General features: G+C 45.2%; 1 protein-coding gene and 1 non-coding gene across 2 annotated transcripts in view; both read right to left on the bottom strand.

Annotated features, from left to right (window-relative positions):
- The window catches only part of Snx27 (sorting nexin 27), a 69,478-nt gene that overhangs the window by 10,639 nt on the left and 33,764 nt on the right, over nt 1–25,075 (bottom strand). The window contains exons 4-8 of the mRNA XM_004667155.3: nt 23,492–23,556; nt 16,955–17,059; nt 13,566–13,644; nt 11,348–11,511; nt 8,126–8,215 (exon numbers count right to left, since the gene is read on the bottom strand). Of these exons, the coding sequence (XP_004667212.2) occupies nt 8,126–8,215; nt 11,348–11,511; nt 13,566–13,644; nt 16,955–17,059; nt 23,492–23,556 (503 nt within the window). The remainder of the gene's footprint in view (nt 1–8,125; nt 8,216–11,347; nt 11,512–13,565; nt 13,645–16,954; nt 17,060–23,491; nt 23,557–25,075) is intronic.
- On the bottom strand, nt 12,256–12,389 carry LOC123456139. The gene has a single exon (XR_006634356.1). It is a non-coding gene; the product is annotated as a small nucleolar RNA SNORA70 (small nucleolar RNA).

Below are 25,075 nucleotides of genomic sequence, written 5' to 3'. Positions count from 1 at the left end.
TGGAGGCTCCTTGGAAACACGGATTCCAGAGGCCTACCGTCCGTTACGTGGTGTCATGACCAATGTGATGTGACAACTCAGGAAGCTAGTTCAGAAGCCTGCAGGGGAGGAGCAGGGCAGCAGGGGTTAGCACTCTGTGAACCTCGTGCCAGGAAGAGGCGGACCATCACCCAGCGCCTGTGCTACTAACACCAACATGTCGGCGCCATTCTCGCAGCTCCTAACTGCAAGGTGAGCTTGAATAAAGACATTTGGGGGACCATTTAACTTAATTACTGCTGGTTTTGAAATGTCTTTGTAAGAGCAGGGCTGGCACAGATGCAGCAGTGTGGAAGGTGAGGTGATGGGGTCACACCCGTGTTCCTATGGAAACTATCAGAATTTTTTTGTTTTACATGGATTTTGATTCATTTTCAAACATATTTAAGTGTGCACCTCAGCTGCTGAGCAAGCATCTGTAGTTTGTACAATGGCAGAACGGGTTGACAGCTTAATGTTGTAACCAATTTTGAAAATAAACCACTTTGAAACTTAAAAATAAAGTTACAAAGGGAGGGCTGGGGAGACACCTCAATAGGTAAAGCACTTGAGATGCAAGCACAGTCTGAGTTCAGACCCCAAACTGGAGGCGACAGTGGGCGTCTGCAGTCCCAGCATGCCTACAGACAGACGCGGGGTGGAGACAGGAGACGCCCGAAGCTCGTGGGCCAGCGGCCCTGGCTTGCACAGCAGCAGCAATGAAGATCCTGCCTCAAGGGTGAAGGTGAGGACTGACACCGAGGTGGTCCCCGACCTTCAGATGCGCGAGCACGCACACAGTTACACTGACCTCAGTGATGCAGACGCAGCTGTTCCATATGATACCAAACACTGCTACACCCAGGGGGCAGGAGACGGTTCAGTGGGAAAAGTGCTGGTTGCACAAGGGCAAGCACCCAAGTTTGGATCCCCAGCACGTATTTAAAAAGCCAGGCATGGGCTGGAGAGATGGCTTAGCAGTTAAGGCGCTTGCCTGCTAAGCCTAAGAACCCATGTTCGACTCTCCAGGTCCCACATAAGCCAGATGAACAAGGTGATACAAGTGCACAAGGTGGTGCACGTGTCTGGAGTTTGACTGCAATGGCTGGAAGCCTTGGCGTGCCAATCACCCCACCCACCCACCCTGTCTCTCTCTCATAAAGAAAACTACAAAAACAAGCCGGTACTGTGGCAGGTACTGATAATGCCAGCTAAGCCTGTGAGCAGGAAGGGAGGTGGGGCAGGAGAGTGCACTGGACGCTCAGGGCAGCTAGCCGAGTGAAAGCGAACGTGAGTTCTGCCGACACCTAAGTCGTCCTCTGATCTCCACGTGTGCAACGGCACACGGTGCCCACATTCATACATATGAACACACACAAGCCCCCCGACATGTTAAAATTGAAAGAGGTGGGTGTGGTGGCACACACCTTTAACCCCAGCTCTGGGGAGGCAGCATACAGAAGTGCAGAGTAAGGGGTAGTCCATCCGGAATTAGAATCTTAGGCCTCTCCTTTCACACCAGCGAGCAATTCCTGATCAGACCCACTGGCTCCTGGGTCTCCAGTACAGGTGCTTCCTTACAGGGCATGTGAACCAAATGAAAGCAACATACGTGACCCTCATGCAACTAATCCTGAGATGGCTCACAACTCTTTGGCAAGTACGACAGCACGTAGGTAGCAGGAACAGGCAAGAACTGCTCGGAGCTATAAAAGGCTGCAGTGCTGGGACAGAGAGCAGAATGTGGAGGAGTGGTTGGCTCTGGGATCCAGCTTACCTGCACTGGAATTCTGGCCCCCCAAATTTCCTAGCTATGCAACCTGGGGAAACTGCCCAATCTCAGAAGCTTTTTCTTCTATAAAGTGAGACATAATAATAGCACTTATGCCACAGTGTTGTTTGTGAGCACAGAATATAAAGTATTTAGCAGAAAATTTGTTATGTAATTAGACATTTAATAAATGACAGCTAAAAAAATTAAAGCAGGGCTGGGGAGACGGCTCAACAGTTAAAGGTGTTTGCTTGCAAAGCCTGTTCAAGTCCCTAGTCACCCACGCTCAGTCCACATCCATTCTGCTCAACGAGGCTTCAAAACCTGCACGATGGCAGTGGGTCTCAGAACCTTCAAATTAGTTTTGGTTGTGTTCTTTGATTTAAAAGAGAAAGCTGGGCTATGGGAGGGGAAGAAGGGGAAAGGGAATGGAAAGAGAAAGGAAAAAGAAAAGATGAATTCCATTACATTCATGACCTCATAGAGGTAATTTTAACCTGCATGAGACCACACTATATTGGGCCAGCAACACTCTGTCACAGATAATAGAGGAAGGCAAACAAAATAAAACAAAACAAAACAAAAAACAAAAAACCCAACCATCAAAATAGAAAGAGGGTTACCAAACGGCAATGGTACCATAAAATTCTACTTCCTAAAAGGCAGACCAAATGGCTGAACCTTCACCAGGCCCTTAGAGGAAACACCTGAATCACAAGACACTGGAGAGGGTAGGATCAAGTCTAACCTAAATCCTCTACATCTTCCCTCCCTCCCCCCCCCCCTCTCTCTAGCCTCTCTAACTCCTATACATTAGTTACCTTCTTCCCTCATTTTCTTAGGGGGCACTGACCTGTAACTCCCAGTACCAGCATGGGGCTATCATCCACAATGAGCTTTTGATCAGAGGAACCTACAAGGTTTCCTAAAAGAATGACAGATTTCTGTCAGAGTACTTGATGACCCACCAAAGGTTAGTGGTAAGACCCTATTGCTGAAGACACCATATGCAGTTGACACATAAAATGGAACGGCATGGCTGGAAGCCAGGAGAGAGTCAGTCCCCAGACAGTCAGCGTGTTTAGTGCCAGAAGGTGCTACACGGGCGACTGGGGGAAACGACCAATATCTGTCCAAGCAACTCATGGTCCAACCTACGTAGCAGCAAATAATCTGTTGAGATGCCCACACAAGTGCAACAGTGGCACACAGCCATGGTGGGGAACCAACTGCTCTTGATTTGGCTAACTGATCCCCTCAGTGGTACGAGACCCATAGCTGGAGCTTGGAAACAAGTCAGAACCATATCCAAACATAAGCCCACTCTCCAATATCAAGTTACCATCAATCATGGGGTACAAGAGGGCCTACACCTATTAAACTCTCTATAAAAAAAGTAAGGGTTATCTCATTTGACCTGGTGCTAACTTACTCTCTGTTGGAGAATCTGCTTCTCTTTTTCAGATAGATGCAGATCCTAAGGAGAGAGCCACCCCATCATACCTCAAAAGGGCCCTGACTGAAACTAAGGAAAATTGGCGAAACAAGCAAGGGTGGTGTTTTCCTGATGGACCAGATACCAGCACAAGGGGGAAGGAGACCAACAGAGAAAAATCGACGCCTACCAAATCAGAGAGCCAGAGCCCCAGAGGCCCCCAACACCTCATCACTGAAGCAGACCAAAAATGAACCCAACATGGCTCAGGGAAATTTTGCACAAGAGGGGGGAGAAAAGAATGTCAGAGCCACATGTTGGGTCATGAGATACAGAGACATTTATCGTACCAATAACTGTGGGCTAACCCCACAATGCACGACCCATATACCTCAACAAGGAGGGGCCAATTGGGAGGGGGTAGGTCATGGATGAGCCTAATAATGGTACCAAACTGCCTGTACTTGCAGAATAGAAAACTAATAAAAAATAAAAATTAAAAAAATTTTAAAAAATAGAAAGAGCACTAGTCAGAAAGAAGGGGTTGAGGAGATGAGGGATAGACAGGAGGACAAAAAAAGTAATGGGATGGGATTCTGTACATGTATAAAAATACTTTATTTATTATTATTATTATTTTTTAAGAATTGTCCTTGAGGTATTAGAGAGATGGCTTAGCAGTAAAGGCATTTGCCTGAAAAGCCAAAGGACCTCGGTTCGACTCCCCAGGACACATGTAAGCCAGATGCATGAGGCAGTGTCTGGAGGCCCATTAATTCTCTGTTTGCCTCTTTCCCTCTTGCTTTTCCAAATAAATAAATATAAAAATTAAAAAAAAAATCTTTAAAAAGACCTACAAGGGATTTCTTTTTCTTCTTTTTTTTCTTTTTTGGTTTTTTTCCAGGTAGGGTCTTGCTCTAGCCCAGGCTGACCTGGAATTCACTATGGAGTCTCAGGGCGGCTGTGAACTCACCACAATCCTCCTAAGTGCTGGGATTAAAGGGCTGTGCCACTATGCCCGCTCTACAAGGGATTTCTTATTGGTAGTAAGTTCTAAAAATAGCCTGAGGGCTGGGGAGATGGCTCAGCTGTTACAGGCACTTGCTTATAAAAATAGCCCGAGTGAAAACTAAGGCACCTGAGTTCTTGGCAAAAAGCCAGAGGTAAAGGCTTACTGGCAGACTTGGGGTTTACAGAGATTCTCGATTCTCAGGTTGGTAATACTTCTCAATTTTTAAAAATATTTCTTTTTAAAAAATAATTTTATTAAAAGCCGGGCGTGGTGGCGCACGCCTTTAATCCCAGCACTCGGGAGGCAGAGGTAGGAGGATCACCGTGAGTTTGAGGCCACCCTGAGACTGCATAGTGAATTCCAGGTCAGCCTGAGCTAGAGTGAGACCCTACCTCGAAAAACAAAAACACAAACAAACAAACAAACAAAATTATTTATTTATTTGACAGAGAAAAAGAGACACAGAGGGACAGAGAGGGAGAGAATGGGTACGCCAGAGCCTCCAGCTGCCGCAAATAAACTCCAGATGTAGGCACCACCTAGTGTGTCTGGCTTATGTGGGTCCTGGGGAATTGAAACTGGGTCCTTTGGCTTTGCAGGCAAGTGCCTTAACTGCTAAGCCATCCCTCCAACCCTAATATTTCTTTTTTAAGTTTATTTTTATTTATTTGAGACAGAGATAATGGGTGCGCTAGGGCCTCTAGCCACTGCAAACGAACTCCAGATGCATATGCCACCATGTGTATCTGGCTTATGTGGGACCTGGAGAATTGAACCTGGGTCCTTAGGCTTCACAGGCAAGCGCCTTAGCTGCTAAGCCATTTCTTGAGCCCTATTTCTTTTTATTAAAATATTTTAATTCATAAGCAGAGAGAGACAGAAGACAGACACAGAGAACGGGTGCTCCATTGCATAGTCCAGATGCATGCGCCACTTTGTGCATTTGCTTTCACTTGGGTACTAGGAAATAGAACTCAGGTCATTAGGCTTTGCAGGCAAGCACCTTAACCGCTGAGCCATCTCTCCAGCCCCTATATCTCAATTTTAAGTGGGCAATTCTTACATTGCTGAGTTAATCAAGCCTAAAGAAACAGTTAAAATTTTACACAAATCCACAATTTAGAAAAAGTGAAATTTTGCTTTCAAAAATATTTACAACAACCACAACAACAACAAAGGCTTATATTAAGGCAGGTATGGTGAGACATGTCTTAGGAGAATTGCTGTGAGATCAAGGCCAACCTAAGTCTACATAGTGAATTCCAGGTCAGCCTGGGATAGAGCGAAACCGTACCTCCAAAAATCTACATATGCATAAAGACATATTTAAAACACATAATTATCAATCTGGACATGTTGGCATATATCTGTCATACCAGCACTTGGGAGGTGGAGGCAGAAGGGTCAGGGGTTCAAGGCCAGTCTTGGCTATAAAGCAAGTTTGAGGCTAGCCTGGGCTTCATAAGATCCTATCTCAGAAAACAAAAACTCCACAAAATTATTCAGTCCACCCTCCTTCGACCTGCAGCTTGTTTTGTTAACACAGGTCTTATGTAGGCCAGGCTGGCCTCGAACTGACTGTGGTGGAGGACGACCTAGAGCTTAGGTCCTGCTTCTACCTCCTCAGTGCTGGAATCAAACCCAGTGCTGGGACCACAGATTTGATGCCGCACCGTGTGCGCGGTGCCAGGATCAAACCCAGGGCCTCATGCCTGACAACTAACTCTACCAACTAAGCCGCATCCCCACCCTGATACTAAGTTGTTTTTCTTTTTCTTTTTGGTTGCTCAAGGTAGGGTCTCGCTGTAGCCCAGGCTGACCTGGAATTCATTATGCAGTCTCTGGCTGACCTCAAACTCACAGCGATTCTCCTACCTCTGCCTCCCGAGCGCTGGGATTAAAGGCGTGCGCCACTGTGCCCAGCTTCTTACTAAGCTTTTTAAAAAAATATTTATTTATTTGAGGAAAGACAGAGAGAGAAGGAGAGAGAGAGAGAGAGAATGGATGCACCAGGGCCTCTAGCCACTGCAAATGAACTCCAGATGCATGTGTCTCCTTGTGCATCTGGCTAACGTGAGTCCTGGGGAATTGAACCTGGGTCCTTTGGCTTTGCAGGCAAAAGCCTTAACCGCTAAGCCATCTCTCCAGGCCCCTGCTTCCTTTTCTCAAAGCAAACAATGCATTTTTTTGAGGGGGGGGATTCTGATTGAGGATTTATTTATAAATACATTTATTGAAGGTACTAACTGAACAATGAATGCAGAGCATATAATAGAAAGAAAGCACTTAAAAAGAAACATTGATCTTAAAAATGTAACATATTTAGATATGTTGTCTTGCATTTTAAAATTCTGTCTCATATGGAAAAACTCCCTCAGCCAAAATTCTGACAATATTGAATTATATTTAAAAGACTTTTGCCAGGCATGGTGGCACATGCCATTTGCTCCAGCACTTGTGAGGCAGAGGTAGGAGGACTGACTGCTTAGGAGCCTCGGACTGCAGAGTGAGATCCAAGTCAACCTGGGCTAGAGAGAGACCCAATCTAGAAAAACCAAACCAAACCCCCAAACATGGCGGCACACTCCTTTAATCCCAGTATTCTTGGGAGGCTGAGGTAGAAGGATCACCATGGGTTAGAGGCTAGCCTGGACCAGAGTGAGACTCTACCTCGGGGGGAGGGAAAATAAAAGCAGGAAGGCTGAAGAGATGGCTCAGTGGTTAAAGGTACCCAGGTAAAGCCAGATATAAAGTGGCACATGCATCTAGAATTCATTTGCAGTGGTGGAAGACCTGGTACACCCATCACCTCTTTCTCTCTTTCTGCTTGCAAACAATGTAAATAAATAAATAAATAAGGGCTGGAGGATAGCTTAGCAGTTAAGGCACTTGCTTGCAAAGCCTATGGACCCAGGTTTGATTTCCCAGGACCCACGTAAGCCAGATGCACAGAGGGCCGCATGCACCTGGAGTTCATTTGCAGTGCCTGGAGGCCCTGGCAAGCCCATTCTCTCTCTCTTTCTCTCTATCTGCCTTTTTCTCTCTGTATCTGTTGCTCTCAAATAAATAAATAAATAAAAAGTTTTAAAACAACATTTAAAGAACACCCTAGGCATCCTGTCCATAGAAATTCACGTGGTTCTGACAATGTCCTGTCCCGGTGATGTTTATTGGCACAGCCACTAGGAACATAAAACCAATTGGCACATGAGGCCAGTGCAACTGAGCAGTGGGCACAATAGACTTAAATAAGCTCATGACACTAACAGTGCTAAATAAAAGCGCACGGCTCCAGGACGCCTTCCAGTGCAAAAGCACCACACAGCATGAAGATTTAAGTGAATGCAGAAAAAGCAGTTGTAAGTGAAATGATTTTGCTCAATCACCAAGAAGAGCTGGGTGTGGCAGTGCAAACCCATGAAAAGCCAGATGCACAAAGTGGCACATGCACAGGGAGTCCATTTGCAGTGGCAAGAAGCTCTGAAGCACCATTCTCTCCTTCTCACTGCATCTCTCTCTCCCAAATAAATAGATAAAATACTGTCATTATTCATAATAACAAAATTATATACCTATGTATCATAATCTAAGTTTTTGTCTCATAAATGCAAGAACTCATGGGCTTTGCATTCCGCCCTTTTTTTCTTGGGGAGGAGGGGGGCAGGATCTCATTCTCTGGAATTTACCCTGTAGCCCAGGCTGGCCTTGAACTCATGGTGATTCCCCTATCTTGGGATTCCCAGTGCCAGGATTAAAGATGTGAGCTGTCACACCCAGCCTCTCTCTTAATTAAAGCTCTGATTAGACTGTAGTACTTTTCAAAAATAACTGCACCAAGACAGAAGTAAAAAGTGATATTTAATAAGAGTATCTGAGGCCAGAACCTTACCATGACCATCTTCCTTTGTTCATAGAGCTTCTGTAACTGGTAAGATTTCTCCTCTGCTTTTATATAACCTTTCTTCACATCATCGACAGCCTGCCATGGAAACAAAGGCATAAGGGAATGTAAAAATCATTGTCAGGTTCATTCTTGATGAGAAAGAGATGTGCATGTGCACTTAATTGGACCATGAGCGTCATCCAGTGAACCCTGTCACATGTATTCAAAGGCTTGTATGTGAGGGATCTGGTTTATTTTGACTTAAAATTCAGGTCAACTTAAACACGTGAAAACAATTAAAGGCATAATATTGTATTAAAAGTAACAATAGGGCTGGAGAGATGGCTTAGCGGTTAAGCGCTTGCCTGTGAAGCCTAAGGACCCTGGTTCAAGGCTCGATTCCCCAGGGCCCATATTAGCCAGATGCACAAGGGGGTGCACATGTCTGGAGTTCGTTAGCAGTGGCTGAAAGCCCTGACGCGCCCATTCTCTCTCTCTCTCTCTCTCTCTCTCTGTGTGTGTCTCTCTCTGTCACCCTCAAATAAATAAATAAAAATGAACAAAAACAATTTTTAAAAAAAGTAACAATAGCCAGGCATGGTGGCACACACCTTTAATCTGAGAACTAAGGAGGCAGAGGTAGGAGGACCACTGTGAGTTTGATGACAGTCTCGGACTACAGAGTGAGTCAGCCTGGGCTTGAGTGAGACCCTACTAACCACACTTATAAGGAAAGTCTTCTTATTTGCAAGCAGAGAGACAGACAGAGAGAATGGGCATGCCAGGGACTGTAGCTGGTACAAATGAACTCTAAGTGCACACACCACTTTGTGCATTTGGCCTTATGTGGGTAATGGGGAATCGAACCCAGGTCCTTATGCTTTGCAGACAATGCCTTAACTGCTGAGCCATCTCTCCAGCCCTTTGTAGATTTTTCTAGGACAGGATGAATGAGGAAAAAACTCCAGGCTGCAATCAGGAAACAGGAATGGACTTGAATGTCCATTTACTGGATCTAAATAAAGAGTGCATGTGAGGGGACAATGAAAGATATTGCTGTCATGTGTGTTCATTCCATGGCCCATGGGCTGTATGTAGCCCAGGATAGCTATGAATGTGGCCCAACACAAAATGGTCCCTTATGTCATGTTTTTGCTTTGTGTGCGTGTGTGTGTGTGGGGAGAACTAAACAGCGTAGTATTTGAGCATGAACTATGTAGAAAGAGAAATGACAACGTCATGTCTCTGTGTCCAAAGGCTGAATATGCCTAGAAGACTGGCACAGGAGCCCCCCCCCCCCCGCCCCCCAACCTCCCAGGCAGTGTCTCACTGCTTTTCTTTTAGAGCTAGCTATAAAGAACTCTTCTGATGCTAAGATCCTATTCCAGAAAGGGGTCCTGCCCTGCCCTGCCCTTTCTGACCTTGAGGGAGGAACATGGCACAAGCAGCAGCGGGACGGACGGGCTGAGTGTCCTCATTTAGTATGACAGCAGACCTTTCTCATCTAACGTGCTTTACTGTGGTTGTCTGTGTTTCAGTCAGGCCCACGTCATAGCCTTCATAAAAACACACATGGCAGCCGGGCGTGGTGACGCACGTATTTAATCCCAGCACTCGAGAGGCAGAGATAGGAGGATGGCCATAAATCTGAGGCCACCCTGAGACTACATAATGAATTCCAGGTCAGCCTGGGCTAGAGTGAGACCCTCCCTGGAAACCCCCCCACCAAAAAAAAAAAAACAAAACACCACACACACGGCAACCTGAGACTATATAATGAATTCCAGGTCAGCTTGGGCTAGAGATATCCTACCTCAAAAAACCAAAACCACCACCAACACAAAACCCACAGATGGAGAGCTAGAGAGAGATGGCCTGTTAAAGACATTTGCTTACAAAATCTGACAGCCCAGGTTTAATTCCCCAGTACCTACATCAAACCAGATGCACCAAGTGGTACATGCCCCTGGAGTTTATGTGCAGTGGCAGGATGCCTTGGTATGCCCATATTGTATCTCTTTCTCAAATAAATAAATAACTAGGGGCTGGAGAAATGGCTTAGCAGTTAAGGCGTTTGCCTGCAAAGTCAAAGGACCTCAGTTCGATTCTCCAGGACCCATGTAAGCCAGATGCACAAGAGGGCACATGTGTCTGGAGGCCCTGGCATGCCCATTCTCTCTCTCTCTCCTCTCTCTCTCTCTCTCTCTTAAATGAATAAATAAAAATAAAGTTTAAAAGCCAGGCATGGTGGTGCATGCCTTTTATCCCAGAACTTGGGAGGCAGAGCTAGGAGGAACACTGTGAGTTTGAGGTCAGCCTGAGACTACAGAATGAGATCCAGGTCAGCCTGGGCTAGAGTGAGACCCTACCTCAAAACAAACAAACACCTAAGTAAATATGAAATTGTAAATAAAAACAAAACACAAAGACAGATAAGGCCTGGGTGCTCCTGGAGTACTAAACATGTGAAGCTGACGGGAGGGAGAATATGAGAACTCATCCTCACACCAGGCGGGCACTGCGCCACACACAGTCCCCTCAGATGGAAGCTCCTGGACTCCAGACCTTTGTAGGTGTACCCTATATGCTGCTGAACTTCTCGCTTCTTCATATCCTGTAAAAACTGTTAAATAAAGTGGTCCCCTGAGCAAGGTGAGCTTTTCTTCAGTCTAGAAGAGAGGCGATGGGAATGCCAGCTTCTAACAAGGAGGTGAGAAGTTTCAGAGGCTGCATTTGTACTTTAGCCTAAAGCAGAAGTGGTCTTGGGAACTCAGCCAGCGATCTGTGGAGTCTGAGGTGACCTCCAGGTAGACAGTGTCAGAATCAAACTTAGTATGATGAACCCCAGCTTGTACGTACTGCAAAATACTATACTTGCTACTGGGGAGAAGTTCCTATATATCATGAAGACACAAGTCTCCTGTGATGTGACAGCAAAGGAAAAACAGACATTTTGTTTTTCCCAGACACAAAATGTCTAATACTGATGAAAATATAGTATTAATAAAAAAAAGTCTGCACAGATACATAGCCTTAAGGTCCATTTTGTTACTCTGAAAAATTATGAACAATGATTTTTTAAACTCAGAATTGCTCTACCACTAACTTACCTGTTGTGGCATGGGTCAGATATGTCAGACCCAAGGACTCACAGGGAATTGGCAAATTAGCAACTATCTATAAACAGAAAAATGAAACCAGGCCTTTTAGAAAAATCGATTCACCCACCTGATGAAAGAAGTACGTAACAGCAAGGTCATTGTCATTTAAGAGGATTTCTTCTTCTGTCGTAAAAAGCCACTTTCGAACAGTCAGGCACGTGCCTGGCACAGCTGATGTGTAATTCTGGACGTAGAGTTTATGAGGAAATTCGTTAGGTGCCAGCTTACGTACTGAAGAAGGCAAAACAAAGAAAGCTGAAGTGAAAAGATACGTTAGAGATCCCCTAGTGAAAACTCCATGGCAGACCAGTAAGGGAAGGTCATCACTAACCAGAACCCAGCTCAAGTTCACCAAACAGCCACAGATCTAGCCAAATCTATCCCTATCTTTTGTTTTCCTATTTATTTGAGTATCTGTGTGTGTGTATGTGTGTGTGGCAAAGTCTTTTGCCAGTGCTACAAGCAAATACCAAATGGGTATACTTTTTTTTTTTTTTTTAAGGTAGGGTCTCATGCTAGCCCAGGCTGACCTGGAATTCACTATGCAGTCTCAGGCTGGCATTCAACTCTCAGTGATTCTCCTACCTCTGCCTCTGCTGGGATTAAAGGTGTGCACCACCATTCTCAGGTGTTTTGTTTTGTTTTTTAATGAAAGCTTTATTAGGAGGGAGGGCAATGGAATACGGAGATTACAACACCTTAAACCAGTACCCATAAGCACACCAGTTGCCCCTGATGCTCGTGGCCAGCATTAAACCTGAAGCCTCACTTCTTTAACATGAATCTTTGGCAGCCAGGAAATTGAATTTGTTCCTGAGCAGGGCCTCAGTCACAAGCTCTTTATTCTGCAGCTTGGTGCGGATGGACATGACGACCTGGCCATTATGAACCCTGGCCACTGTGCCCTGGGGCATCCCGCATGCTGGTATGGAGCTTAGAATATCTTGAGATCAAAGATGTGGACACCCACCAGAAAACTGTCTCCAAGGTCCCTTAGGGCAACCTGTACAAGCAACAGGTAACGTACACAACCAAGGAGGCTGCTGCTTGCAGCCACTGCACACTGGGCCCCACGAGGAGAGGAAACCGGTCGGCTTAATTGGCTGCAGATCATTTTTGTTTTGTTTTGTTTTTCGAAGTAGGATCTTGCTCAAGCTCAGGCTGACCTGGAATTCACTCTATAGTCTCATGGTAGCCTCGGTGACCATCCTCCCTCTGCCTCCCCAGTGCTGAGATTAAATGCATGCACCACCATGCCTGTTTATTTTTTGTTTTTGTTTGTTTTTGCTGCTGTTGTTGTTGCTGTTTTTTTTTTTTTTTTTTTTTTTTTTAAGGCAGGGTCTTACTCTAGCTCAGTCTGTTCTGGAATTCCCTATGGAGTCTCAGGGTGGCCAGGAACTCACAGTGATCCTCCTACCTCAGCCTCCTGAGTGCTGGGATCAAAGGTGTGTACCACCACACCTGGCTTGTTCTTTCTTTTGAGACAGGGCTTCACAGTGTAGCCCAAGTAGCCATGAATTCATGACCCTGTAATTTCAGCATCCTCAGTGCAGGGACTGCAGGCACATTTGCCATTCCACTCAGTTTGCCACTCTAAATTTAATTCCTGTCTTGTTTACCTAGATTTGTAACACTGCAAAGGACAGTTTAGCATTTCTCATTTTATAGAAGGTAAGGTTACAGCTTGGGAGGTTTCCCAATGGTACCTCATCAGTTTGTTTTTCGCAGGAAGGTTTCACTGTAGACCAGGCTGACCTGGTATTTGCTATGCAGTCTCAGGGTGGCCTTAAATTCTCGGAGATTCTCTTACCTCTGCCTCCTGGGATTAAAGGTATGTGCCACCATGCCTGGCATCGTTTATCTGCCTGTCTGGCTACAGCAGGTTTCATTCTAGCCCTAACTGATCTGGAACTCACTCTGTAGGCCAGGCTGGCCTTGAACTCATGGAAATTCTGCCTTAGCCTCCCAAGTACTGAGATTACAGGTGTGAGCCACCATGCCTGGCTTCATTATGTAATCACACCTGCCCATCAGACCTCTGGGAGTTGGGAAGGAAATAATAACAGAAGACGGCTGCTTTGGAAAAATCAAAGCTGCTCAGCACTGACAGGAAAAGACCAACAGACTGGGTGTCTTCAGGACTGGCTCATACCGGATTTGCCTGGTCGGCTTGTGGAGACAGTTCTAACAGGTGGGACCTCTCCTTGTCTACACACACTTCTCTGGGAAAACAGTTTCTAGTCAACAGTATTACACAAAATACAGCAAGAGCCACTAGAACTTACCAAAGGAATGATTGATCACTTCAAATAAGGCAAAGTAATTCACTGTTGTACTGTCCATGCCCACTTTTGCTGCAATAGCCTGAAATTTAAACAGGACAGAGTGGTTTCAGGAAACAGTGAGAGAATGCTGTGGGGAAAAGCAGGTATGGGGGCAAGCAGAAGGAAGAGAAGGGGAAGAGCCTGGCTCCTGGCTTCTTCATGAAAACTGCCATGGGCCACAGCTGACCTTAAGTGCTCACACACAGGCTCGCCTCGGTATGAAAGCGCGGGATGGAGAAAGCCAGCGTGAGGAGCAAACAGCTGTGATCTCTATGAACTTCTCCCTCCCAACACAGGCTGACAAGTTTCCCCTTCATATCAAATTTCCTCTCCAGTATGACTTCATCCCACAAAGGACTTTTTATTGTTTTATATTTATGTATTTTTTTTATTTATGAAAAAAAGAGAGGCAAATACAGAAAGAATGGCTGCACCAGGTTCTCTAGCCATGGCAAACAGACTCCAGATTCATGTGCCACCTTGTGTATCAGTATGTGGGTACTGGAGAATAGAACCTGATTCTTTAGGCTTTGTAGGCAAGAACCTTAATCATTAAGCATCTGACCAGCCCCACAAAGGAGTTTTTAAAAACACCACTAATAAAAATTGTGTTCAAAGTTCGAGGCCATCCTGAGAATACAGAGTGAATTCCAGGTCAGCCTGGGCTAGAGTGAGACCCTACCCTGAAAAACCAAAAAAAAAAAAAAAAAAAAATTGTGTTCAAGGCTTCCTCCTCAAAAAAGCACTATCTGGCTGGGGGGTGTATTATAAAACACACTAGGCTGAAGAGATGGCTCAGTGGTTAAGGCACTTGCCTGCAAAGCCCAAGGACCTAACCTCATTTCCCCAGTACCCACATAAAGCCAGATGCACAAGGTGTCACATGTGTCCAGAGCTCATTTGTAGTGGCTGGAGGCCCTCACTAGCCCACTCTCTCTCTCAAATAAATAAATTTTTTTAAAAAGTGCAGCAAGTCTTACTAAAGAAGCACTGAAAATAACAAAAAGAGGAAAAAAAAAACCCTGTAAACTGTAAAAGCAAGCATTTTTCTTGAAATTATTTCATTATTATAAAGTTTCAACACTGCCTCCTATTTTCCAATATCCTTTGCCATGATACATACTAGATGATTAAATGAAGGATAGTTTCTACAAAGAAGAAATAAGCACTGATATTCAGAAATCTGCCTATCTCTCTGAAAATCATGCTCAAGATTAAAGGCAAACTTAAACTTAGGTGATGTCGGGCATGGTGGTACAAGCCTGTAACTGTAGCTGCTCAGGGACTGAGGAAAGAGGATCCAATGTTCAAGGCAGGCCCAGACTGCAGAATAAGTTCAAAGCCAGGCTGGGTAACTTAGTGAGAGCTCATCTCAAAATTAAAAGTCAGAAGAGGAGGCTGGAGAAATGGCTCAGTGGTTAAGGTGTTTGCCTGCAAAGCCAAAGGACCTATGTTCAATTCCCCAGGATCCACATAAGCCAGGTGCAGATGCACACAGTGGCACATGCGTCTGGAGTTTGTTTGCAGTGGCTAGAGGCCCTAGTGTGCCCATTCTCTCTCTCTCTCAAATAAAGAAATATTTTTTTTTAAAGATTAAAGGCAAAGAAACAGGCCTACAAACAACAATCCCATCCAGCATGCAGATCATAGTGCTGAGAATCACCTCACCAGAAAGAACTAGGACTGCTTTGGATTATTTCATACTTAGGGCCCAGAGCATCTCTTGCAAAATATGCTGCCATAAACCAATGGGCTTCTTTAAAAATACACAGGAGTAGCTGGGTGTGGTGGCACACACCTTTAATCCCAGCACTCGGTGGGTAGAGGTAGGAGGATCTCTGTGAGTTCGAGGCCAGCCTATGAGTACATAGTGAATTCCAGGTCAGCCTGGTCTAGAGTGAAATCCTACCTCAAAAAACTAAACCAAACAAAAATACATAGAACACTGATGTTCAGGAGCTTCCTCAGCCAAAGAGGAAAGCTTTTTGTTTGTTTGTTTGTTTTTCAAGGTACGGTCTCACTATAGCCCAGGCTGACCTGGAATTCACTATGTACTGTCAGGGTAGCCTGGAACTCACAGCAATCCTCCTGCCTCTGCCTCCCAAATGCTGGGATTAAAGATGTGTGCCACCACACCCGGCTTCAAAGATGAAATCATTTGAGCATCAAAAAGATAATGCATTCTACTGATTAAATCACATTTAATTAAAAACTTACATGATAACTAAAGAACAAAATACAGCAAGTATTATACCAGACAGCACTGGAATCAACTAAAGGCACCACTCTTTTGTTAGGGTTATGTATTTATTTATTTATTTATTTTGGTTTGTTTTCAAAGGCAGGGTCTCACTCTAGCCCAGGCTGACATGGAACTCATTCTGTAGTCCCAGGCAGGCCTTGAGCTCACAGAGAACCTATTACCTCTGCTTTCCTGGTGCCAGGGTTAAAGGCGTGGGCCATCAAGCTGGGCAAATAACCGAAGGGTCTGATTATGGAGTTCATCAGTACTAAGAGAGCAGGTCTTGCGAAATACTAAGACAACTGATGAGCACACTGGGGACGTAGCTGAAAGTCCTGCGGTCCATCCCTAGCATCACGTGTTTGGTTTTTTGAGGTAGGGTTTCATTCTAGCCTCAGCTGGCCTGGAATTAGTCTCAGAGTGGCCTTGAACTCATGGTGATCCGACTCTACCTCCCAACCATTGAGATTAAAGGTATACACCACTATGCCTGACCACTTTTTGTTGTTTTTGTTCGTTTTTATTTATTTATTTGAGAGAGAGAGAGAGAATGGGCACGCAGAGCCTCCAGCCATTGCAAACGAACTCCAGACGTGTGTGCCCCCTTGTGTATCTGGTTAATGTGGGTCCTGGGGAATCAAGCCTTGAACCAGGGTCCTTAGGCTTCACAGGCAAGCGCTTAACCACTAAGCCATCTCTCCAGCCCCCTAGCACCACTTTTTAAAAAAGTATACAGAGATTCATTATTTTATTCTATTTCATATATAGTAGAACACTTTTTACAATAGGAGTTGATCACGCTTTTCTTTCCCTTCTTCTCTGTGCCCTTTCTCCTCTCGTTGAGACGGGGCCTTGTGATACAGCACTGGCTGTCCTAGTGTCAGCAGCAATCCTCCTGCCTCAGCCTCCCCAGTGCTGGACGATAGGATGGCCAGCTTTATTATACCTTTCTTTTAAAGAATGCAAAGTTATTTCTTATAAAAATAACAATTTAATAAACTTTTGAGTGCTAGACGCTCTGCACATTTTCTATGTATTAACTCATTTAAATTTCTTTCTTGGCATCACATCATCCCAAGTCAAGTCAGCTTGTTCGAGGCTCACTTACCTGGTACACTTGGTCTGTCGTGCTGTTCTTTTTCACTCGGACAGTAACCGTTGCTCCGTCTGGCAGTGCTACTCTCAGCTCTACATCAGACACACCGTTGTAGTTCTGAAGGAAAGGACAGAAAGCATGCGTAAATCTCTACTCTTGTTATAACATGCTAGCTAAAACGATATCAAACACAACAGAGAGGTCAATTCTAATAAAATGGGGAATGCAAAATCTTAAACATCAGTACGTTTGAGAAGTTCTACAACAGATGTAAGGCCGTAGAAGTTGACCTTTAATCATCCAGAAGAAAAGAAACATGAAACCAACATGTTCACATTTTAAAGTCAAAGGCACAGAAGATTTGGGTTCACTGCTGTCACCCCACTCAGAACTTGAAAGGGAAGGCTAGAGATGGCTTAGCAGTTAAAGTGCTTGCCTGCAGAACCTAAGGACCCAGGTTCAATTCTCCAAAACCCATGTAAGCCAGATGCACATGGTGGTACACATGTCTGGAGTTTGTTTCCAATGGCTAGAGGCCTTGGCATATCCTCTCTCTCTCTCTGTCTCTCTCTCTCTCTGTGTCTCTCTCTCATATAAAGATAAAATATTGGGGGGAGGGGACTTGTGCCGAGCGTGGCAGCACATGCCTTTAATTCCCGCACTTGGGAGGCAGAGGTAGGAGGACTGCTGTGAGTTCCAGGCCAGCCTGAGAATAAGAGTGAATAATTCCAGGTCAGCCTGGGCTAGACTGAGACCACAGCTAAAAAAAAAAAATAATAATAAAAATAAAAAATTAGAAAAAAGAACTTGCAAGGAAGAAAGAAAGAATGCAGCAGCTTTGAGAAATCTCTCTGGTTTTCACGTGTAGATCAGCCCAAAAGATACTCTAACTTCCTTTCTGAACACTGGTATCAGGCCGTCTTTAACAGGAAGTATGGACAAGGATGTGAGTTAGTCTGCTGGCCCACTTTCTAGTAAAGAGCACACAAGCCTTACTCTCTCTCGTTCACAAGCCCTGAAGGTTGGGCCACGTGGCTCAACATCAGAGCGCTTGCCTGGAATGCTTAAGGCCAAAGAGTCAATGCCTCTCACTGCTAATATATAAAACTTAAAAAATAACCTCACTGCTTTTTTTTCCCCCTAAAAGATCTTTTTTGCTTTTTGAGGTAGATCTCTCTCTCTAGCTCAGGCTGTGTGAACCTCCTTCCTCTGCCTCCAGAGCGCTGGGATTACAGCCATGAGATACCAGACCCGGCCATTCAGCTTTGAACAGATTTTTTTGAATAAATATTTTTATTGTATTTATTTATTTATTTATTATTATTATTATTTTTTTTTTTTTTTGGTTTTTCGAGGTAGGGTCTCACTCTGGTCCAGGCTGACCTGGAATTAACTCTGTAGTCTCAGGGCAGCCTTGAACTCATGGCGATCCTCCTACCTCTGCCTCCCAAGTGCTGGGATTAAAGGCGTGCGCCACCACGCCCGGCTTTTTTTTTTTTTTGGTTTTTTGAGATAGGGCTTCACTGGAATTCACTATGTAGTCTCAGAGTGACCTTGAACTTGTGGTGATCCTCCTACCTCTACCTCCTAAATTCTGGTATTAAAGGCGTGCACCACCACACCTGGTCTATTTTTATTTATTTGAGAGACAGAGAGAAAGGCAGAGAGAGGGAGACAGAGAGAGAATGGGCACGTCAGGGCATCCAGCCACTGCAGAACTCCAGACGTGTGCATCTCCTTGTGTGGTTGGCTTATGTGGGTCCTGGGGAATTGAACCTGGGTCATTTGGCTTTGCAGGCAAACGCCTTAACACCTTAACCGCTAAGCCATCCCTTCAGCCCTGAACAGATTTTTTTTCCTGAAGATTTTTGGCCTTGTAATTTTTATTACAAAAAAATAACTATCTAGGAATAACTCCATCTTCATTTTCCATTTAAAAATTGCCTAAAGTCATCCCAACCGTTACTGTGGTTCCCACTTACACACAGGGAATATAACATAGCCTAAGACCTACAGCACATGCCAAAAGTCGTGGTTAGGATGCCTCCCTCAATACAGTGCAATTCCCGTCTTCACTGAGCATGTAACCGCACTGTGGCTATATTCCGCACTTAAGGTGCTACAGAAAAACTGGAATGACTTCTCTTCTTTCCAGTTTCGCAGATATTAGACTTATTCCTACTGCAGATGCCAGCAGCCCTACCGTGTGATTTTTCCTGCTGAGGACAACTGCCAGAACCAGAGGTGCTCTGCCACCCGCAGGGACACCCGGGGCTTATGCGTGACAACAAGCACTGTGACACCAGAGCAGTCCTTCTGACAACTGACCCAAATAAGAAGTGACCAACAGGCAGGTGGTATATACACAGGGGACATGCTACACAAAGCGTGATTTAAGTCCCAAGTGGGACAGCGTGGGATGACGTGAAACTTCAACATGCTACTGAAAATGGCAGTTTGAAATATACAGAATGTTTATTTCTTGGATTGTATAATTAACATTTTTAGATCATGATTTGACAACAGAAAATATAAACTGTAGAGTAGAAAGAAAAACTGTGGAAAAGGGCAGATTTTCTATACTTTATTAAGCCCTTGTCTACAGGAAACATAATCTACTTGGGCAAACAAGACATGTACATATTTGATAACCGGTAGATAATAATATCACATAGTCATTTCCCCATTCAACTACTTCAGCACTTCAAACATGCTTGATACTGTGGTAAGGCACTGGGAATATAAAGATAATCAAGATTTAGCTCTTACCTACAGGTAGCTCATACAATCTTGTAAGCTAAAAATATAAAGTGACAAACTGATTATATGTATGAAAACTGAGAATGAGATGGCGACATCGTGGCGACTGAGTGGCGCTGACTGGTGGCTTGAGGAGTCAGGGGAGGCCTCGGGGAGAAGGCCCACAGGACGCGGCAAGCGAGAAAAGCCACGACAAGAAGAGACTGTCAAGACTTGAGAGAGGGCGGGGCAGTGCTGGGGTCACAAAGGGGCTGACGGGACAGCAGCAGAGAGAGGTGTTCAGAGGCGTGTCTCCGGGCACTTTTAACTGAGTAGCAGAGCAAAGGACAGAACAGAGCAAGGAGAGGAAGAGTTTTTGGTCGAGGACACAGGCTAGATGTGGAGCACGAGCAGCAAGATGGATTAAGGAAGTAAAACACTTCAGAGGCTTGGACCTGGGACACAGCAGTAGAGCACTCGCATGGCACGTGCGTCCCTGGGTTTGACTCCCGACACTATACAAAACAAAGCAGCCAAGTATGTGGAACAACATTACATTAGGTACATTAGTCAGTGAGGGAGGGATGAGACTGGAGAGGTGAGGAGAGGTTAGATGACGCTAGGCCTTGCAAGTGCCATGGAAGAGTTTGAAGTTAATCCTGAAAACTTTAAAAAATTCAAATAGTTCCCGATTTAAAAGTAGGATAGCCGGGCATGGTGGCGCACGCCTTTAATCCCAGCACTGGGGAGGCAGAGGTAGGAGGATCAATGTGAGTTCAAGGCCACCCTGAGACTACATGGTAAATTCCAGGTCAGCCTGGGCTACAGTGAGACCTTACCTAAAAAAACAAAAATAACCCCCCCCCCCCAAAAAAAAGTAGGATAGCAGAGCATGGTGACACACACTTTTAATCCCAGCACTTGGGAGACAGAAGTAGGAGGATCTCCTTGAGTTCAAGGCCACCCTGAGACTACATAGTGAATTCCAGGTCAGGCTGGGCTAGGTGAGACTCTACCTCAAGAAACAACAAGAAAAGTAGAACAGAAAAAATTCTTGTGTGTGTATGGTCTATGTGGTGAACGTGTGTGCACATGGCGTATGCATGTGTGAGCAGACGCCCAGACATCTACAGTGCGTTCTCCTGAACTGCTCTTCGGCTTTACTTCCTCCACACAGGTCTCCCATCAAACCCTGAGCTCCCTGTTTTCAGCCGGACTGTCTTACCAGCTGTACTAGGGATCCTGCTGTCTTGGCCCACTTCAGAAGCGGTGCGCACAGCCCCATCGAGGTTTTAAAGTGGGTGTGGGGATTCAACAATGGTCCTTATGCTTGGGCAGAACTGTTAGCCACTGAGCCACCTGCCCAGCCCCAAGAGACATTATTTTAAGAAGTTTAACTGTGCAAGGAGATAAATGGCAAAATGGTTACTACAGAAAAAGGAGGGTTTTATTTGGCGTGTGTAACATTGTGTGGTGTGGTGTGCATGTGTGCAGGGGTTATGTGCAAACTCGCAGGCACAGGAAGGCCAGAGGAGAATACGGGGAGTCCTTCCTGTACTGCTCCTGTGTAGTTCCTTAAGACAGAGTCTTTCTCTCTGAACGCAGACCTGTGGTTTTTGTCAGCCCCAGCAATTCTCTCACCTGTATTCTCCTTAAGACTGGGGCTACAGACATGCGTGGCCACAGCCAGATGTTTGCATGGATTCTGTGGAATCAAACTTGGGGCAAGTTAGGCCCACATGCCTATGGCCAGACTTCTTAACCAGGGACCCACCTCTCAAGAACAAGGAAAATGTTTTCTGAACATGGAAGATGAGACAGGGTGGGGGAGGGAGAGAACATACTCTAGCATTCTCTCATGGAAGTAGCACGATTTTTCAAGTTGTCAGGGAGGCATGTACTCACTACTAAGGTCCCCTGATGAAAGGGACAATCACAAGCAGAGTGACGCACAAGCTCTGGGGTCAGCAGGGCTGCCGTGTTGGTCACAGACATGCTGGGTTATCAGTGCCACCAGACAGTGCAGAAACAATAAAAGCGTTACTTCAGAAATACAGAAGGAAAATTGTCGCTTAAGAAATGGAGGGCTGGGCTGGAAAGATGGCTTATCTATCAATCAATCATCTATGAATGACATGAAAAGTAGTACAGGAGTCGAGCACACATCTTTAATTCCAGCCCTTAGGAGGACTCTGCTATGAGTTCGAGGCCAGCCTGAGACTACACAGTGAATTCCAGATCAGATCAGCCTGAACTAGAGAGCAAGACCCTGCCTTGAAACAAAAAAAAAAAAAAAAAAACAAGAAAGAAAGAAAGAAAAGAAAGGACGAAGAAAGGAAGGAAAGGGAAGGGAAGGGAAGGGAGGGAGGGAGAAAGGAAGAAAGGGGAAGCAGGGGAAGGGAGGAAGGAAAAAAGAAGGAAGGAAAGATGGATGGAGGGAGGAGGGAAGAAGGAAGAAGGAGGGAGGAAGGAAGGAAAGAAGGAAGGAAGGAAGGAAAAAAGGGAAGGGGACTATATGGAAGGAAGAAAGGGTCTATAAGAAAAGGAGAGGGAGAAATGACAGTATCATTGAGAGAGAAAAAACAAATATTACATGTTCTGTCATATGTGTAATCTAGACTTACATACAGACACATACTGAGGATTCAGCCCACTGGGAGAATATTTACATGTGTTCAATCCCAGCACTTTTTCTTGTCTGTTTGTTTTGTTTTATTTGAAGCAGGGTCTCACTCCAGCCCAGGTTGACCTGGAAATCATCCAATAGCTCCAGACTGGCCTCAAACTCATGGGAATCCTCCCGCCTCTGCCTCCAGAGTGCCAGAATTAAGAGCCTGTGCCACCATACCTGACAATCTCCAGTACTTGGAAAGAAAGAAAGAAAGAAAAAAAAAAAAAAAAAGACCAGGTATGGTGTCACACACCTTTCATCCCAGGAGGCAGAAGTGAGAGGATCACTGCAAGTTCAAGGCCACCCTGAAACTACACAGTGAATTCCAGGTCAGCCTGGGCTAGAGTGAGACCCTGCCTCGAGAAACAAAAACAACAACAAACAGTTAAATGCACACATATGAATGAGACACAAACGCAGGAGGGGACAAGCTGGGGGATGGAGGAGACTGCAGGAGTGGGGGAGGGTCGTGAAGGAGGGAATATAAGCAAAGCACAAAGTGCGTCACGTATGCAAGTGTCACAGGAAGTTCGTTATACGCTAACTACAAGAAATTAATTTTAAAGAGAGAGAGAAAGTGAAGCTGGTGTAGGTGTTAAGGAGTAGGAGAGCAGCACACGGGGCCGGGCGGAGGCTCAGTGGGGTGCGCTCGCGCACAGCACCTAGTCCATCAGCAGCTCGCACAGAAGCTGGGCGGGCGGCACAAGCCTGTAGCCCAGGGCAGAGGAAGGCAGCGGCTACCGTCAGCCTGTCTAACTGCAGAACAGTGCAAGCTCCAGGCTAAGTGAGAGCCTGTGTCCAGGAAGTGAGGTGGAAGATCAGTAGACGAGGACCCCAGTATCCTCCTCTTGCCTCCACAGTGCCCACTGGGTGTGCAACTCCACACACACATGCATACACTCCACACTCAAAACATTTCAACAGGGCTAGAGAGATGGCTCAGTGGTTAACACACTAGCCTGCCAAGTTTGATTTCCTAGTACCCACAAAAAGCCAGATGCAAAAGGTGGCACATGTGTCTGGAGTTCATTTGCAGTGGCTGGAGGCCTCGGTGCACCCATTCTCTCTGTCTCTATCTGCTTCTTTCTCTCTCTCATTCACTCTCAAATAAATAAGACAGTGATGGTGTGTTCACCTACCTCATCTGATTCTGACAGGAATTCCTGCATGATATCGCTCTCACCAATAACTCGGATCGAACACACTGGAGAAAAAGACAGAAAACAGCGTAAGTCCTAACAACCAAGCTCGTTATGTAAAGACCACATTCAAGTTTAAGTGATTTGGCCATGTTGGTGCATGCCTGTAATCCCCACTAGCACTCAGGACTAGAGGCAGTCAGACAGCTCTACGCAGTAAGTCAAGCTAGACTACAGGTGATAAAACTCTAGGCCAGCCTGAGCCACACAGGGAGACCCTGTCTCAAGAAACATACACATGCCAGGCGTGGTGGCGCACACCTTTAATCCTAGCCCCGAGAAGGCAGAAGTAAGAGGTTGCCATGAGTTCAAGGCCACCCTGAGACTACATAGTGAATTCCAGGTCAGCCTGGGCTAGAGTGAAACCCTACCTCGGAAAACCAAACCAAACCAAACCAAAACAAACAAAAAAAACACGTGCTTACAAAACCTGCTAGCCTGGGTTCAATTCCCCAACACTCATGTGTTCCAAATTGCTCATGCCCAGCTGGTAGTAATTTGGGAGGGGAGCCTTGCTGGAGAAGATATGTTGTTGGGGGCAGACTTGGGAGTGTTATAACCAGCTCCTGTCTGCCAAAGATCACTCTCTTGCTACTGTTTTCTACCTATTGTAATACCCACCATCTGCTCATGCCATGCTTTCCCCTGGCATCATGAAGTTTCTCCTTGAAGCTTTAGCTATAAACTAAAAGAAACACCTGAGCTGAAGAAATGGCTTTTAAGCAGTTAAGGCGTTTGCCTGCAAAGCCGAAGGTCCCAGGTTCGATTCCCCAGGACCCACATAAGCCAGATAAACAAGGTGGCAGATGCATCTGGAATTCATTTGTAGTGGCTAGAGACCCTGATGTGACCATTCTCTCCCTCCCTCTCTACTTCTCTCTTTCAAGTAAGTAAATAAAAGTAAAATATTTAAATAAATAAACCCTTTCCTATTATCAGCTACTTTTGGTTGGGTGTTTTGTATTGGCAATATGAAGGCAACTACAACAGAAAAGTGGTGAGTTTCAGGTCAACCTGAACTAGGCCTAGACCCTGTCTCAAAATAAATAAATAAGGGCTGGAGAGATGGCTTAGTGGTTAAGCACTTGCCTGTGAAGCCTAAGGACCCCGGTTCAAGGCTCGGTTCCCCAGGTCCCACGTTAGCCAGATGCACAAGGGGGCACAAGCATCTGGAGTTCGTTTGCAGAGGCTGGAAGCCCTGGCGTGCCCATTCTCTCTCTCTCTCCCTCTATCTGTCTTTCTCTCTGTCTGTCGCTCTCAAATAAAATTAAATAAATAAATAAATAAGTAAATGCCAACTCATGTCAAGAAAAGCTAAAAGCAGATGAATAAATTCTACTACCTTCAATGTGGGAAAGTTCTTCAGGCATAAGGTTCACAACCAAAAATTTTTTTTAAAAGATCAATTAGGTTAATTACAATTAGTCTTTACACAAGTGTGTAAGGACACAGAATTACCATATAACACCACTACTCTATTAAACTAGCATTTAAAAAATCTACTGCACTGCTCACAAGTTACCC

The sequence above is a fragment of the Jaculus jaculus genome, chromosome 19, assembly GCF_020740685.1.
Source record: "Jaculus jaculus isolate mJacJac1 chromosome 19, mJacJac1.mat.Y.cur, whole genome shotgun sequence".
Lineage (NCBI taxonomy): Eukaryota > Metazoa > Chordata > Mammalia > Rodentia > Dipodidae > Jaculus > Jaculus jaculus.
This window is presented reverse-complemented; position numbering and strand designations above follow the sequence as displayed.